Here is a 17,778-nt window from a genome sequence, read left to right on the forward strand (position 1 = left end):
AAATTTCTATTCTGCTTAAATTTCACTGTGGATGATTGCTTTTTTTTCATTTTTTAACCATCTGATCTCTGTTAATGTGAATTTTAACCAAACATGGTTGGTTCAATAAAGAATCACATGGGATCAGACTGGTTTAAAGTACACTCACCAGCCACTTTATTAGGAACAGGATAAGTGTTCCTAATATTTTGCCCTCCTCATGAGTGGACAAAATATTAGGAACACCATTCAATATAATGCACTCTAGTACACTGCCACCACCCACTACGATCTCAATAATAAACATAAAGTAGAATTATCACCTTTCTGACAATGTAAACAAAAACTGAGAATATATAAGCTTTGTGAATGTAGAATTTACACAGAGCTGTTGTATTGGATTGCATTAGATGCACAGGTGTTCCTAATGAAGTGGCTAGTGAGTGTAAGTTTGTGACTGGGAGGTTGCTAGTTTGAGTTGTAATTCTGATGAGAAAAAACATTGTGAGAAAAACAAATGCTTCACAGGAGCTGCATAGCAGCCAACAGCAAAACACTGTATTGCATCAGGTTGTGTGAATGTGAAACATGGCTGAAAAGAGTACAACGTGCAACAAGTCAAACTTCTCCAGACAAACAAGTTAAACTACTGTTAGAGCCTTATGTTAATCTTTTGTAAATACTGCAGTGTTAATAGAAATTAACTTTGTATAACGTCCTCATGTTACTTAAGGCGTGATGAATCCATCTGTAATACCTACCAGTCGTGTAATACAGGTGACGTTTGAAGAGCTAAATATACACTGTTACTATCAGCACGTCTCTAAAGGGTGTGAGCTGGTAAAGCAAACACAGATCAGCCCTCCAGCATTAAGAAAATAGTAGGAGTCCACTTCCATTTCATTGCTTGCTGTTCACTATTTGAAGACCAGACCTACAACAGACAGGGTAACAGGGTTTCTTTATCTTATGTGTGATCTGGTTCCTCAATTATTTGACTTGGTTTGTTTACAGCAATTTAACTCAAACCTTCAGTGCTTACATTAGGCAGTTTATGACAGACTAAGCTCACCCTAGTTATACAAAGAGGTTACTTATAGAGCTTCCCAATGGAGAGACGAATGTTGGCTTTGAGAACAATGATCAAGAAGCATCGTCCCAAGAAGGAGACTCTGGACCCTCGACAGTGGATGAAACAGGAGGCAGTGAGGGGATTTACTGACTTTGTACTGAACAAGCACACGGAGGAAGAGACAGACAACAGCTTTGACAACAAAGAGATGTGTAAGTACACAAGAATGAAAGGATAACAAAATGAGAGGAAAATAAATAGTCTGGTTTTACAGAACAGAAAAAAAGCATACAAAAAGCATACTATCATCATAGAGCAAAATTTTGATGCAAATTTCTCTTGAACTCGCACTGTCACAGTTGAAGTTGTTCATTAAATATTCTTTATAGTTGACCGACTTTGTGCTCATAGCATCACAGTTTCTTCTCAAGAACTGCCCAACCCTAGCATATTTGCACAAGGCTGAAACCTCAGACGATCTCTTCCGCAGCACATACAGCAGAAGCATACTCATCTCAGTTTACTTAACAATACATTCATGTTGAGGTTTTGAGCCAGGTGTCTCACACACCATCTGGTTGTGTATTAAAGGATAGGTTCACAATTTGAAAAATTGTGAATCTATCCTACACACTGTTAAAACTGTTAAATACTACAGTATTTTTTAAATAACTGAATGTGAAACCTTCTTGTGCGCTGTGTTGTGCAGTGCTTGATGCAGAGAAGCAGTTTATGGAAGCAGCCAAGAACAATGACGTGGAGACAATGAAGACTCTTGGAAAGGGGTTAAATGCTAATGCGAGGAATGTGGTGGGTCTAAACAGACAAACTCTCCTTACACTGTATTATATAATATCACATAGACTAAGATCATTTCTGGGGTTTTGGAGAAACCCTTATTAAATGGATTACATACTAATTAAATTGTTTGCCTCAGGATAATAGGACTGCCCTTCATTATGCAGTAGCTGGCAAAAACACGGAAGCTGTTCAGCTCCTGCTACAGCGCCGGGTCAAAGTAGATCAAAAAGACAAGGTGAGAGGTTCTGAAATGTCTGTAATACTTGAACCACAGACTTATGTTATATTTTTAAGTAATCCCCTCTTTCCATTTTGTGTTTTGTGTCTGTCAGTATGGTGTGGCACCCATTCATTTGGCTGCTTGGTTTGGCAGTTTGGAGATCCTGAAATTATTAGTGCGGAGTGGGGCTGAACAGAAGATTGAGAACGAGGTAAAGGAGCAGGAGCAGATTTGTTCTAATGTTTCATATTGATAGACCCAGAAATTGGGCCATTTCTCTTCTTATTTTGTGCAACATTTCTAAAAAAACATGCCCCCCCTCAGGCATATGGTGATTGACTTTTTGTAAGTTGTATTTTGAATCCAACATGCTTGTTGCACTCAGATGCACTTATTCTACATTAATTGTCAAATACCCCCCCCCCCCCAATACAAATAAAGTTACATTTCTTTGACAACAGCAGATATTTATACTGCTCATTACTTGACTAAACAGAACATGCTTTTCCAAATTATAACTTGCTTTTTTCTACCTCAGGAGGGACAGAACATCATGCACTGTGCTGCTATCAACAACCACACAGAAATTTTAGAGTACATTGTTGATGACCTGCAAATGAAAGAACTAGACAAAGATGACGAGGTATCTTCTGTACTATAAGCATCAATAACCAACTCTATAATTGACTCGCATATTATTTAGCACTACCAAAGTACATGTAGTAATGTGGTTGCTTGTACCTCGATCCTTACATTTCAGTCAGGACAACGGGCATTTGCATTGGCAGCAGAGCATGGCTGCGTTGAAATGTTAGAGTTGCTGATGGAACCACATTACAACATGGCCACCATGAAGCCCAACAAGGTGTGTGTGGACTTTACGTTGTTGCTGTATGTATGTATTTACAATATAAGGCTGAGTGCACATTTGTGGGTCACACCTGCAAGAAAGCTCAAAGTCAAACACTCTTTGATGCGAGTTGTTTCCCTCCCTCCCTTCTGCCAGAGAGGGGACACGCCCCTGCACTTAGCTGCCAGGAAGGGCCATTTGGACGCTGTCCAACTGCTGCTGCAGAGCTTTGATACTCGGGATGAAGTCAATATGGTAGACAATCAGTGTAAAACACCATCTCTATCAAGGTTTGGTTTGTGACAGTGTGTACTTAGTGGCTAATCCACTGCTGGATGGTGGCTCCACTTTGGATTAATTGAGATGTATCAAAAAATGTTGGTCATTATTATATAATATGGCAAAATGTTTTTTGGCTTGAACTTCAGCTCTGACTGTTAAATTGTACTTGAAAACATTGACCTGATGCTTCTGGACAAAGATTCGCCAGACTAAGAATGGAACTTAATGATGGATATCGTCTGAATTACAATGACAGACATTATCTGTTCTTAAATAATATAAAAATGTTGAAAAGGCTCCCCAGGAAATAATTATTATCCATTACATGTCACTGATGCCTGTCAAAGTTCCTAGATGGTTAGAAAAAATTTATAAATGTGGTCCACTCAAGATAAATTTTGCCCATTTCAGCCTCTGTTATGGTTTTCCAGCACCTGCACTTTATTTTATTGATGGGATCTTCTGTGTGGCAGGATGGTGAGACAGCTCTGTACCAGGCTGCAGACAATGGTCAAGAAGAATGTGTCCTGGCGTTACTGGAGGCTGGCTGTAACCCCGACATCCTAACAACGGTACAATAAGGCACTTTAATGACTTTACCATAAAATGTTTAAATGGGTTTGGGCAGCATTGATTTTTAAATAAAAAATGTTTTTTTAGACATAGGCCTTCAGCTAAACTTCCTTTCTTGTAGGCCAAATGCAGTGCTCTCCATCCAGTTTCAAAGAGAGGAGACACATCTCTTGTCCAACTTCTCTTAGAGTACAAAGCCCACATGGACTTTCAGAACCAGGTAAGTAAACACAAGCTAGGTGGCAGTAGTACACTATTTCAGTGAAGTTTTCTGGTAACACATCAGGTGTACTGCTGACACTCTGCCACCTTTTGCTCTCAGCACCTAGAGACTCCTCTCCACCTGGCAGTGAAGAAGAGTCACGTCCCTGTCATCCATGCTCTACTAGAGGCTAAGTGCAACATTAATGTCACTGATAAGGTATGATCATCCAGTAACACAGTAAAATATGATGTCAGCCCAACTATATTTATATATAAAATATAAATACATTGAAAATATGTTTGCTGCATTGCATTGTGCTGTCCTGTGCCATGAACTGTTAGAGGTCCCAGACCGCTATGCATCTTGCCGCAGAGCTGGCCAAAATAGAAGTTGTGGAGATGCTTCTTAAAACCGGGCTAGATCTGACAATCCAGGATAGGGTAAGGATTCTCACAAACACCATTTCAAGAGCTAAAAAAATCATAGTTTTTATTTAAATTAAAAAAAACCTCACTGTCAAGTCAGTCATCTGAAAGGAAAACGCAATACCTTCTACATTTAATTAAAGTTGAAGTAAAATATTTTTGTTGGGTTTGGAGCAGCAGGGTAAGACAGCTCTGGGTGTGGCAGCCAGAGCGGACGAGGTGATCATCGTGGACATGATCATCAAAGCAGAGAGATACTACGCATGGAAGAAGGTGAGAGGTAGTGACATGATACTTGTAACTTTGACTGTTTCCATGTGCGCCATAATCCATTCTTCTCATGATTACATTCATCACAAATGATTCATTTCCTAAGGTCACAGTTTAGATTAGCTGAATTCCTCCTAATACTATTAAAGCATCCACGGTAAAAAATGACTCAACCCAGAAACATTTGACAGCCAATTTACCATTAATTTAATTAAGGATATGCCTGATTCCCTTCCCTTCTTGATTTTCAAAATGTTTAATTCCAGCATTCATATTGCTAATCATGTGTGTGAGTGTCTTTCCAATAATCTCTTCCTGTGCCCCTGTGCTCTCTGAGGCTTGTGGCCTTTATCAATCTACTAACATGATTTAATTGCCCTTTCAGGCCAACACTGAGCTTAATGAGAGTGTTCACAGCCAGTATCCGCTAACATTCAAACTCGACCACCGCTGTGAGACCAAGGAGCTCCGTTCCATGGCCTGGCGCCTGGCGTACGACCTTCTGAAACCAGGAGACTGGAAACGACTGGCAGAAAACTGGAACTTCACTAAGGCGCAGGTGTCTGCCATCGAGGAGCAGTGGACAGGTGCCACAACTCTCACTGACTGGACAGGCTTTTGACTGTGCATTTGGCAATTCTCTGAAATACTATAAAATAAGCCTCTTGTTGCCAAAATGTTACTGATTTAAACCCCGAAATTTATGATAGATTTGTGGCTATGAAAAGAATAGACTGGCTGTTTTATTCCCTCTACTCTTCTTTAGGCTATTTTTACTAGTTTAATTATTTTCCTGACAGAATCACTGCTGTGTGTGTTTGTCCACAGGTCAGCACAGCTATCAAGAGCATGGGAACAGGATGCTGCTGATCTGGCTCCATGGGGAGGGTTTGGCTCAGAAAAGCCCTGCTAAAGAACTCTACCAGGGCCTGATCCTAACAGGCAACAGGAAAGCAGCAGGTACATGTTGTTTAGAAGTATTTTTAAAAACAAACCTACTGAGGAATCTATAAACATATAGCTCTACTGCCTGAGGATGTGCATCAATTTGAAGTCTAAACTTTTACTCTTCTATTACAGAAAATGTTGGTTTGTCTTACAGATAAGATCCGGATGGAAGCAGAGAGTACCAGCAGTAAGAGCTGCAGCATTTTATGACGGTGATTTTAACATATGGACTGACACAAAATTAACTTCATGTTTACATAATGTAAACTACAGATTTGTACAGAAAATAAGCAGTAAAATAATTTATTAAAATATGTGCCAGATTATAAACATACAGCATGGCTTTGGTTTTGTACAGTAAACAGCCTGCGCTGTTGGACGGTCATCTCAATAGCAAACATCAATTACACAAATATTTAAAAAATGTGATTTTACACATTACAGTACAGTCGCACCTGTGCATAATTTTCATAGAAAGAAATGTCCATTTTGCAATTCAAACTGTATCCAGCTGCTGATAATTAAAAATCATTTACATGTGCTTAAACACCTGCATGTATCTGGTTTCCTAAGAAAAATGCTGTTCCTCAGGAAATTATGCATTTCAAAATTAATGAAAGGAAGCTGAAAAATGGCTATCTAATGCAGAGAAAGAGCAAATTGATAAGATAAGAGAATGAAATTGAAACTATTGGCAAGGTAACTATCCCTAGGATTGTTGCATAGTGTGTGTAAAATTTCACATCTAGTATAGGTGTGAGATGTATGTGTCTGGTCAGTCAACTACTTTGATGGAGTGTACATGGCAGGTGCTACTGTGTGTTCTGGAGGAACCTCTTCCTCCGCCGGCACTGGGACCCTGTTGTGAGGAACGAGGAAACTTAGAAGCGGTGGCCTGACCAATGGTGAGCTACAGAAAAGAGGAAAAAGAAAAAAAAAGATAGAACATTAGAGGATAAAATTCATGTTATTTTTTTAGTTTGACATGAGTAAACGGTGCTTGCATAATAACACACATATGCTACAAAATACTACAAAATAACAGTAGAGAGCACAGTTTGCTATACCTGTGTTACAGGATGATGGCGTTCAACTATAACAGAGCTCATGGGCGGAGTCACGCCCATCACCTGGAGGTTGCTGCGGGCAGTCTTACTGACGTCAGGTCGTGCAGCGATGCGAGCCGTTACAGTCTTCGAGGGTTTTTGTTGGCTGGCTGTGACGACACGACCACTGACCTGGAACAATAAACACTCATGTTATTAGCACATGCGTTAATGTAATAACTGTAGTATCCACTTTTTTGGTTGTTGGTCAAATGTAAATATCATATAGTTTCAGAAGACTATACTGAAGGTGGACAGTTTCATCACTTGTAGGCAATAGATCGATATGTCTAATGCTAACCTGCTTTTGGGAGCTTGTAAGGCCCCCTAGTGGGAGTGAGCTGTGAACCACTGCAGTGGGAGGGAGTACTTCTGTTGTGGACACTGGGGCACCAAAACCCATCTGAGGAAAAGGAATTCAGGAGAAAGAAAGGTAGGAGTGAGATTTGGAGAAGGAGAGTCATAGTGCAGATGAAAAAAAAGCAGACTGAAAGAACTGCACAAGCTGATACTAATACTGTACAAACCACATGAAGAAAGTTGAATATGACCTCAGATTTTTCATCAGCATATAGCACCAACAAATACAACTCAAAATTAGAGGAAAAAAATCTAATCTGCTAATACAACGGCAACAAATATGGCAAAATTTTATGTGAAAAACTGATGGACTGAATGAAATTTGAGAAGAAATTAAACAGTGGCATATAATAACCATGGTGTGTCGATAAAAGTACATTTTCATTCAAAACTGTCAGTGTCTCACCAGATCGTCTCCTTCACTGTGGGACGCAGGGTCTGGTCGGTCAAAGTGAACCGGGCTGATCCGTGTGGAAGAGACAGGAGATGGCTGGAGCTGAGCCAACGTAGCAGAGCCAGACTCATCCTGAGGAGGCAGAGGATCTGTAGAAAGAAAAACATTAAATGAATCTCTGGAACAATACATTCTTGATGCAAGTTTGTTATAATTACAACAAATCACTCATCATCAAGGCTGAATGTTGGACTGGAGTTAAGAAATGTTGAATTTGGCCTGAGCAACTGATTACACCATTTTTGTGAATGGTGTCCAGTGACACAATTCAACTTTCCATCTCTCAATACTAATGGTTAAAAATGGGAAACTTTATATTTGAGTTGGGATGCAAAATTTCTCATCCTCTTGTTTAATGATACGTTAATAGAGACATTTTTTAAACGGAATATGTTATTGGAAGGAGAAAAGAAAGACATAGACTTGTAACAGAAAAAGAATCTAACCCCCCCAAGTATGACAGAAACATAATGAAATGCATTTCAGGTCGCAAGACTCATTAAACCTGAAGCAGATGGATGAGCAGAAGACCATGCAAGAGCTCATTTCTACCAGCTAAAAACAGGGAGGTGCAGCTTCAGCAGCCACATGCTCACCAAAAACAGCGACTGAGGAATATAAGTGTTGTCTATTCTAACTTCTGGTGCAATATGCTGATGGCAGGATGTGAATTAGGTGCTAATAGCATAAATCTACCCTGGCTGCTGTCAATGAGACTGTGTGGGGATAATGGTATATGCTGTGAGGGTTTTCTGCAAATATTAGGGCAATTAGTATGTATCTTCCAATAAAACAGTGCCGTTGTCTGGCTCCAGGTTCATGATAGTTACGGTACTCTACTCTAATATCCTGTATTGTCCCAAATTCTCAACTCAATCTTCACACCATTAACAAACTACTAAATAAAAGCAGGTATCTGGCTGAATGGATGAATATAAATGAATGATATCAAGGATATAACCTGAGCAGTCAGCACTCAGCACATCCTCTGACTCATCACTCTATTAGATGACTCAGTGAATGACTTGAAGAAAAGAACAAAGGACCCCGTCTGCTCCACTCATTCATAAATCTACACTGTCAATAGCACATGGTGGCACTTTATTGGAGAGATGGTGTCTCTTTTTCTTGTCTTAGTTTCTGTCTTTATAGCTGTGTTAAGTCAAGACACCACAGAGGCAAGGCTAACAATGCCTTTAAGGTTTGTTATATAGAGCAGGGGTCACATATATCTACTATATATATTCATACAGTTATAGGATCCCATGATGAGGATAATAATGTGATGGTAGGTTGGGTACAAGTAAAAAACAAAAACAAAAAAAGAAATGATAATCTCTTAAAAAAAACCAAAAAAAAAAAACACGTTTGTGTACCATGCTGATCATGAACTGCAGTTTGCTCTGGTCTTCCTTCTGTGCTTTGGAACATGTTGAGAGCCTCCATGTTGAGAGCACACACGCCCCTCATAAAGGCTTTCTTCATAGACTCCTCATAGTGCTCTCGCTCCAGTCGCAGTCTCTGAATCTCTGCCTGGGCCTTCTCTATAGCCTTGCAGTGCTGTAGATAGGTGGCAGAGGACAGAACAAACCAGTCATTTATATAATACTGACAACACTACAGTAGCTGAATCTCAGCTGAAAAGAAAACATTCTCTCTGCATTTGTATGCTGCTTTGTTGACATTGTTTACTTTTGAACAGTTGTCTCTAATTAGGCTTTAATTAGATCTCCATAATGATTTCAAGGCAACCAAGTTTAGTGTAGCAGTTACTTGCTGAAATGTTGAAATTGTATGTATTTAAAAAACTGAAAAAATTTGAAATTACTCTACCTATGTAAAAAAACTAACAAATCATGGTAACCATTGGAGCTTTGGGTCTGCTTCATATGACTCAGCTCTGTACATGAATAGTGTATCTTACTGACTACAGAGTGCTGTGGTTCCTGGATATTAGCACACCTCAATGAGGAGGAAGTAGAATCAAATATGAATTCAGTCAAATTACGTGAAATAAACTGCACTGAAACTCCACTGCAGCATCACCATACACACGGTTTCATCCGCAGGTCCTGCACCCACTTACTTACCTCTGCCAGCTTGGCTTCATACTCTGTAGACAGGTTGGTGCAGACCTCTTCAGCCCTTGAACGGCAAGCCCGCTCCATCTTGACCTTCCAGTGTTTCTGGACCAGAGAGTGCCAGCCTAACCACACCTTCCTCTTCAGCTGCAAATTGTAGTGCTGCCGTGCTACCTGAGCAGCATGAGCCTGGCAGGGAAGCACAAGACCATGAAAATATTCACAAGGAAATAATTACACCCATAATTCATTCCTGTGCAGGTGCAGTGCATTTTCTGTTGTAGTGCACTTTCTGTGTCATGGTTTAGACAAAATATGCGAGTCATCCACTTTGGTTTCTATTTTAAAGAGATGGCATATATAGCTGTTTTGTTACTGCAAAAAAATCCTTCTATCTCATGGATTTGACTGCACTTTTTTAGGATATGTAGAATGGTATAAAAAAGGAACATATTATTCATCAGTGCACTGACAAAATTTCAAGTATGTAAAATATATAAGAGGAGAGATATTTGTGAAAAAATGTGCCATATGCATGTTCAGTGTGCAGTGACATAGTGATGTATGGGTTGGGAACTCATGCAGAGACAGAACATTTGCATAAACCATTAAACTGCACTGACAGTTATCTAGCAGTTCACTACCATTCATTTCATATCCATTTCCCCCAAAATGCACATATATAAAAATGTAAAAAACATAAATTATACTATGTGATATAAAACAACAAAAAACACCCTTAAAGAGCAAACATGCTGTCTAAAGAATCACTGAATTACTTTAAAGTTTATTGAATTTAGCAAAGCCCCACAAATATGTTTTCAGCCTGTAAGAAACATATCTGTGTACCTCTTCTTTGGCTTCACTGTGTTGAAGTCTCCAGTGGGTGAAGGTCCTCATCTTTTCAAGCTTTTCTTTTTGTCTGTCCAACACCTGGCTCAGGTTCACAATCACCTGGGGAAGGACACATCACACAACAAGCTTGTCAGTCTAAAAAGCAGACTAAATGTACATAAGAGAGGTATAGTATATAAGCATGAGAGACAGAACATGCAAAAGAGAGATATATGTGACTGATTGCTTAGAACTGGATTAAGCCCAATCATTGGCTAAAACATGATAATATAAATATTTGGAAATCTGAGTCTGGAATTAGGATCAACACATGATGAACCGCAGAAAGCCAAATGATACACATGTAGTCACCTCATCCTTTCTGTGGTTGGAAGTCTCGTAGGTGTGTAGCAGTTCCTTCAGGCCTTCTAGCTCTGCCTTCAGGCCAGCTGTCTGGGCTGCATTCCTTTCCCTCTCCTTCCTCATCTCCAGCTTGTGTTGCTCCATGAAGGCCAGCTTCCACTTCCTGAGCTCCGTCAGCACATTTGACTAATTAAAGAACAAAGAGTGGGACAGTCAAACTATGTTTACTACACTACTTTTAGCAAATATGGACATATGTATGCATATCTCAGTCTTTTTGAAATGATATGAACAGGTGTACTGGCGGGTTTGCCGATGACAGCTTGTGGCAAACCCTCCAGTAAACCTGGCAGACCTCATCTCTTGTCTTGTTTTGTTGGATTCATTTCTGCAGACATCTAACAAATCCCTGCACCTTAAGCCAGATTTACACTTCTGCACAGGGATTTATGGGTTCCCACCATAGATGTTGTTGAACATATTTGGCTTATCTCGGAAATAAAACAATAGATTTTCTTCCTTCAGAGACTCAAAAGCCTACTGTTTGACAACTGTAGACAAAATCTATCAGTCAAAAGAACTGAAAGAGTCTCAACATCCTCCATGGTTCTGTACTGCCTAGTCCTCAGTCAAACTACACTCTTTTATCAGCACCGCTTAGCAGGTGATTGGTTGTCATCTGCCCCTATGAATGGGCTGTACAACACCAGAATAAAAGGGCAGGAAGGACACCCACACCCAGGCACTCACTTCCTCCAAAATCTTTCCGCTGGGAGACACAATTAGAAAGGTCACTGGTTCCATGAAGAGTAGAGCTGTCATCCTATTCAAAGAGCCTTTCTAAGACTCAAACACTTTGCAACCCTTTATAGTCTCTGGCCTCGTCCTCACCGTCATCTATGGACATTGTCCACAATATTTCTTGCATTTAATCCATCTCAGTCTAACTGTCTCAATGCGAGAGTATGGGAAATGTCAGTATGAACCTAACAGGCAGATTCCACTCAGTCATACATTTATGCATTTTTTATAATTATATATAATTAGAAACACTGTAGTAATAACAGCGTAGTGTCAGTGACAGAGATATAAATGAAAGCATAAACTAAAGGTTTTTTTCAGGGCAACCACATTTGAACTTTTTCCACTATGCACTACTTTGGGTTTCATATGAGTAGTAAAATTTATATTCATAAACAGCATGATTTGCTCTCAGTTGACACTTATGCAAACACATCTTTCACAGTAAATGAGCAATTCACAAATATAATTTTAATTCATATTTAAGGGTAAACCTCAAGTTTGGGCCTATTACACTGTAAATTGCTGAAGCTAATGCCATTATATGCCTTCTACATTAAACTAGTTATAATTCAGCTGTGTGTAATATATATAGACATACAATATTATTTATGGTCAGCTCTCAAACAGACAGCAAACCATTAAATTGATTGATTGTGGAAGACTAGCTGTACATTATGAGAAAGCAGACTAACCTTAAGGTTGTGGCTCCATGTGTCCAGAATGTTCTCCATCTTGTTTATGTTGTGCTCTGAGATAAACATCTCTGTGAGGACGCCTGGGCTGTTTGGTCTAGACCTCTCAGTCACTGTCTGTAACCTGTCTGACGGCGTGTCTGAAACCGCTGACGCCCTGCTAGATGTCCGGCCTGCCATCTCTTCAACTGGAAGAAGAAGAAAACAAAAGAAATACAGACAGAACATCACTACAAAATGAGACAGTACTGCACTCGGATTGTCTCCACTTTTTTAAAGCTTACATGATAAGATGATAAATCAATATACAATTAGATATCAGTCTTAGCCATTCTGGTTTATTTGTATTTGTATTCAATTTACCAGGAGAAGCTCTTGAATATGTGGAGGGCTCAACAGTCAAGAGGGAGGCTTGTGATGATCTAACACTCCTACTAGAAGGTCTCCCATGTTGAGCTTCAGTTGCAGGCTCTGACAGAAAAGATGAGAGATGCGGCAGATGAGTCAGAGAGAAAGGCAAAATGTTAAACTGACAAAAAGGGAATGTTCCTGAAATGCTGTGAATCTTAACATGAAATAAGTGAGTAAAACAAAGTAAACTAAGTAAAATGTCAAATAAGAGGTCAGAAAACAAAAGACGGTGTAAGAACAGAAAAGGTGATGGCGAGAATGCTGAATAAGACAAGCATGGTTCCCCATCCAAGAATGCATTTATGTCAATATCTTAATTAAATCCTGCAGGGGGAAGAGAAGGCCTGCACTCTAAAGAGCAGTACGGGCAAAGTGCCAGGAGATCATTACCAATCAGCCCGCCTGCTTTCTACATCCCTGTGCACTTCTCCGTGACAGTTAAAGCACTAAACCTCCAATGAGTGCTGCAGCTGGAGCTGGAGCTGCGGGGGGGAGAGGGGGAGGACTGATGGACTGTGGGTATCGTAGGAGAAAGAGATAGGGGGGTACAATCTGACAGACTGGTATCATATGTATCTTGACTAGACTGGTTTACAAGCTGAAAATATGAGGCAGATAAACACATACACCACATTTTTCTCCATGTTGTGAAGCCAAATCCTTTTTGACAGCTGATCATGTGATGGGGGCAGTGTCTGGATAGGCTCAAGTTCCGTTTCTGTCAGAAAGGCTTAGTGAAATGACTGTGTGTGTGTGTGTATGTGGCCTGCATACAAGAGAAATACCTGCTGGGCGCTGTGATTTTGTGTCGTCTTTTCTCTGGTGACCCCGACCCTCTGTTGACAGAAGTGAGGTGTTCAGGCGCTGCATGTGAGCGCTGGTGATTGTCTCAAACTTGGGGGTGACTACAGCATAGCGGAGGAGCTCCTCATACTCATCCTGTCAATCCATAAACAGTCAAAAAAAAAAAGAGACTAGTGGGCTCAAGTGTCTACTGATATATTTTAGAGAAAAATATTTTTTAATACAAGCTGTATCTTACTTTTGTAGTTTTGGCCATCATTCTAATCGCTTCACATTTTAGTCATCAACTTAATTGTCAACATATGGGGTGCAGCAATTTTGTTATATGCAGCTTTACAAAGGAGTCCAAACGGGTAATTAAACAAGTAATTAGTTCTCGGTTTAACAATATTATCTACATCACTAACTGGAAAGTGAAGATGAAAGTGGATGTTGAAGTTACTATCCAAACCAACTGGAAACTGCAACTGTACATGCTGTGCTTAGATGCAGTTTTAAAATGTAATTGACAATTTTAACAGGCATTTCAGGCGGGTTTACCTTTATTTTCACTTTGAATTCAGCAGTATGGATTATTGGTTTGAACTCTGTGTTTGTTTAACACTTGTCTATCAACTCAAAATTGCTTTAATTTGATGTGTGCCTTAATTGACTGCATTGTATAGATGTGCCAAACAGTGTTGCTGTGTCTCCAGATCTCAGCAGTTACTGGTGCATAAAGGCACACAAATTAGTGTTTTATTTACTCACCTGAAGCTCGGAGGAGACAGAGCTGCCCCGATCCGAGTCCTTGGGCAGAACAGGACTAGTTGGTTCCTCGTCGTCTGAGGACATCTAAACAAAGATATACATAGTTGGAAGAGTGTTACTGTAACGTTAAGTCATATGTTGTAAAATGTATATGAACACACAATGTTTGTGTCTTTGTCATCTGATAATGGGGCACATGATCATCATTTTTATTAAGATTTCATACCGCAGTAGTTCAGCTCCATATTCTGTGACCTCTACATTTTGTGAGACATACCCGTACATGTTCTATACAAAACATGCTCTACATGAGGTGCTAAACAACAAGATATAGTGTGTAAAGCAGAAGAAAGCTGTATGAAAGTGGCCACAACCATGTAAAAAAATACAGACTGTGTTCAAAGATTTAAAAAAACACACTGTACATTTTAAAAACGTATTTGATTCAGAGTGTTTTTCTAGTAAAACGTCTCAGCTGTAGTAGGTTGTGCCTCTCATATATTAGTATTACATTAGAACGTCTATCAGCATATGTGGCATATTCATATTGGGTTCATATTGAGAATCACAAATTAAAGTTTAGGTTAACTTGGCTACACAAATATAAACTTTCTGGCAAACTGATAAATAACGCTAACAGCTAGATGAACAGGTGAAGTTTCATTCGTAAAAACAGAAACAAACTTCGCTTTTGGCTGCTGTAAACAACTGAAAACAACACACAAATCATTGGATTAATTCGTGCTGTTTTACAGTCTCTAGCAGTATATTATAACAATGAGCTAACGTAACGTACCTACGCAGACAACAGACGTGCAGTGACGGTGCTTTCGGGAAGGTTTACCTCTTTTATTTTTAAATGGAGATTAGCACACTTCTCTGCTCTGCCCTCATAAGTACTTTCGTCGGTTGGAAAATGCTTGCTTAGCCGTTTCAAACCAACTGACTCTGAAACAACAGACTGTCTGATTGGCTACTGTTTCCCACAGAGCCCTGCTAACTCATCTCTGATTGGTTACAATGTTTCCGTGGTAACGGTAAGCGGAACAACGCCAAGGAGCTCACCAACCGTTTCCTCTTATAGTAATAATAAATGAAACAGCCCTGCAAAAGCTTTCTCTGTGATGTTAACAACACACACACACACACACACACACACACACACACACACACACACACACACACACACACACACACACACACACACACACACACACACACACCCACACACACAAATAGAGTAGCCTGCATACGGACATGCTTAATCAACTGCTGTCTTAAATCACAGCTTTTCTTACAACTTCATATTACTTACTTTATCCTGGAGGACTAAGTCAAGGACAGGGCTGTTTTATTTATTGTTACTGGAGGGGGATGTCTGCGATCCCCCACAAGTCATTTAACCTATAACCTCCCCTCTGTAGGCTACCCATGAGCTGGATGACTGAGAATCTTCACAGACACATTCACATGACTTTCCACATGAACACTTATTATTTGAGAAATGATAGATTTACATATTAGTGTGTAAAAGGGCACATTCTTAGTTTATGGTTGTGATAATTCTATGAAAAATAAAATAAAATAAATTCCTGGCAAATCTACCCTTAGCAGCTTTGCGTGTTCAAAGATTTCCAGACTGAGCTTCGTCAGTAGTGTGACACACCGCATAGAGATTAGCTGATTAAATGCACTGTCACGAGGAGGCAAACTTACCTGTCTAAAGAAGGTGTAAGTCATTGGTGAATACCACCATCCTGTGTACTTCCCTGAGTCCATTTCTCTATTGTTCTCTCAGGCAACCAAAGAACAGATAACAGTTCACAAACTGAATTAAAGTAATGTCTTAACCCCCCTGAACACCTAGTACTTAACAGTATTAAGACACATATGTGGGATAGGCCTAACGGCTTGGCAGTCCTGGGCAGGGACAGACTCCAGAGAGAAGAGACATATGGTCCCTCTCAGCTGTGGCAGAGCTGCAAGCGGTACTGTTGGACTGGGGCCTCGTCACCACCTGGCTGAGTGCTCAGAGTACTCCGCTGTCCGAAGGTGTCCTGTCAGCATGGACTTGCACTGCTGCGACACTGGTGTCAGAGCGGTGATGTCCATAAAAACAGCAGCTTGACGGCCAATCAGCTGATCACAAACTGTCGAGGTCTGAGACATTTCATTTCAAATGTATAGATAAATAAACAGGAAAATAAATGATTTCTTAGTGCAAGCATGGTCTGCCACAGACACCCTTCAGCACACACATGTTTCATTACTGTATTACATGTCTTGACAGCTGATGCAGGCTATGAATTTGCACCAGAATTGTGAGGCACAGAGGATAATCCTTGCCGCTCGGTGGGGAGTGGAGGTTTCCTGTTGAATGACAGGAAGCTGTAGCTCCCACAGATTACTTATTTCCATTTCAGAGCAGATGATTCACATGTTTTGAAAGGTTTTGGCTGGATGTGTTCATCACAATTTCTCTTTTAGGGTGATTTTTGTCATCTCAACTTGACTTGTTAGGTACTCTGCCTTTTTACCATGCCATTGATGTTGAATTGCAAATTTCTTATGCTTGTCTGCTTTTGTGTAATTTATTATAACAAGGACTGGCTAGACATGACTGCACAGATGTGTTTGCTATATGTGGAAGACCAGATATTGTCAGAATCAGTGTATATAACAGGCAACTGTTAATCTGGTATAGTGCCCAGTCTCTTATTTTTATGTGATACGTGTATTCTGTTTGTTTTTAATGACTGTTTGTATTTTTAATTGCATCCTTTTAAAGTAAAGTTACATTAAACTGAATTACTACATCATCTTTCAAGTATACAAAATCTATATTCTCTTAATTAACACAAAGTAATGAAGATTGAAGGAATGCATCAATAATATATGTTTTAAAGTGATATATGCTGAAGCTATTTTGCCTGTTTTGACTCACAGGAGTAAATCCTTGTATAAAATAATGGACAACTGAGTTGAAGATACAGTCAGACGTTAAAGACAGACTTCTATTCTGTACCCGTTCTGTATGTTTTCTTTTTGTTGCAGTCAAAGGTAATAAGCTACTGTTGATAGTGGTTAGATTAAAGCCAGTATTACTGCCTGAAACCTTTCTTTAGATCCCTTTTGTAAATTTCACCTTCCTTTCAGCAAAAGAAATGCACCTGGGCTCGTGTGTCGAAGTGGAATTCAGCTCACATTCTTCTCTCATAGCCTGTTCAATCTGTTCCAGGACAATAATCACAATCCATTTGACTTTCTTCCCCCCTGGTATTTTAGCTCAGGTACGTTAGACTATTCAGGACCTCGCGATGGTAGACAGAACAGAAATTAGGATATCATTTTCCTGCGCTTATACAAGTTGACTTTGTTAAGGGATTTTTTTCTCGCTGTACTTTTACATTTACACAGTATTACACTGTATCCTGAGTCAAACAGCTTCCAAGAAATGCTTTTTGTTCTACTGGTTTATATAATTTCATGTTCAG

The 17,778-nt window shown here is 39.7% G+C and overlaps 2 protein-coding genes across 4 annotated transcripts; one reads left to right on the top strand and one right to left on the bottom strand.

Moving 5' to 3' along the window:
- The first annotated feature begins 1,088 nt into the window (after positions 1-1,088).
- ankdd1b (ankyrin repeat and death domain containing 1B) lies at positions 1,089-5,856 on the top strand. The gene is made up of 15 exons (XM_042421906.1): positions 1,089-1,263; positions 1,761-1,861; positions 1,989-2,087; positions 2,185-2,283; positions 2,611-2,715; positions 2,833-2,937; positions 3,079-3,177; positions 3,678-3,776; positions 3,899-3,997; positions 4,100-4,198; positions 4,324-4,422; positions 4,585-4,680; positions 5,063-5,264; positions 5,506-5,637; positions 5,780-5,856. The coding sequence occupies exons 1-15, from the start codon at positions 1,089-1,091 to the stop codon at positions 5,833-5,835; spliced, it is 1,665 nt and encodes a 554-aa protein (XP_042277840.1). The 3' UTR covers positions 5,836-5,856.
- A 56-nt stretch (positions 5,857-5,912) lies between these two features.
- Positions 5,913-15,230, bottom strand: poc5 (POC5 centriolar protein homolog (Chlamydomonas)). 3 transcript variants are annotated; one of them, XM_042421905.1, is made up of 13 exons: positions 15,129-15,230; positions 14,285-14,368; positions 13,516-13,669; positions 12,683-12,790; positions 12,320-12,507; positions 10,833-11,009; positions 10,476-10,580; positions 9,636-9,815; positions 8,922-9,105; positions 7,498-7,634; positions 7,033-7,134; positions 6,693-6,863; positions 5,913-6,535 (listed from the first exon to the last, which is right to left on the bottom strand). In XM_042421905.1, the coding sequence occupies exons 2-13, from the start codon at positions 14,366-14,368 to the stop codon at positions 6,401-6,403; spliced, it is 1,725 nt and encodes a 574-aa protein (XP_042277839.1). In that variant the 5' UTR covers positions 15,129-15,230; the 3' UTR covers positions 5,913-6,400. The 3 variants fall into 3 exon arrangements, with proteins under 3 accessions (XP_042277839.1, XP_042277838.1, XP_042277837.1); XM_042421904.1 differs by having other exon boundaries at positions 15,085-15,223; XM_042421903.1 differs by having other exon boundaries at positions 15,081-15,223.
- Between the last annotated feature and the right edge of the window lie 2,548 nt (positions 15,231-17,778).

This window comes from Thunnus maccoyii, chromosome 9, assembly GCF_910596095.1.
Source record: "Thunnus maccoyii chromosome 9, fThuMac1.1, whole genome shotgun sequence".
In the NCBI taxonomy this organism is placed as follows: domain Eukaryota; kingdom Metazoa; phylum Chordata; class Actinopteri; order Scombriformes; family Scombridae; genus Thunnus; species Thunnus maccoyii.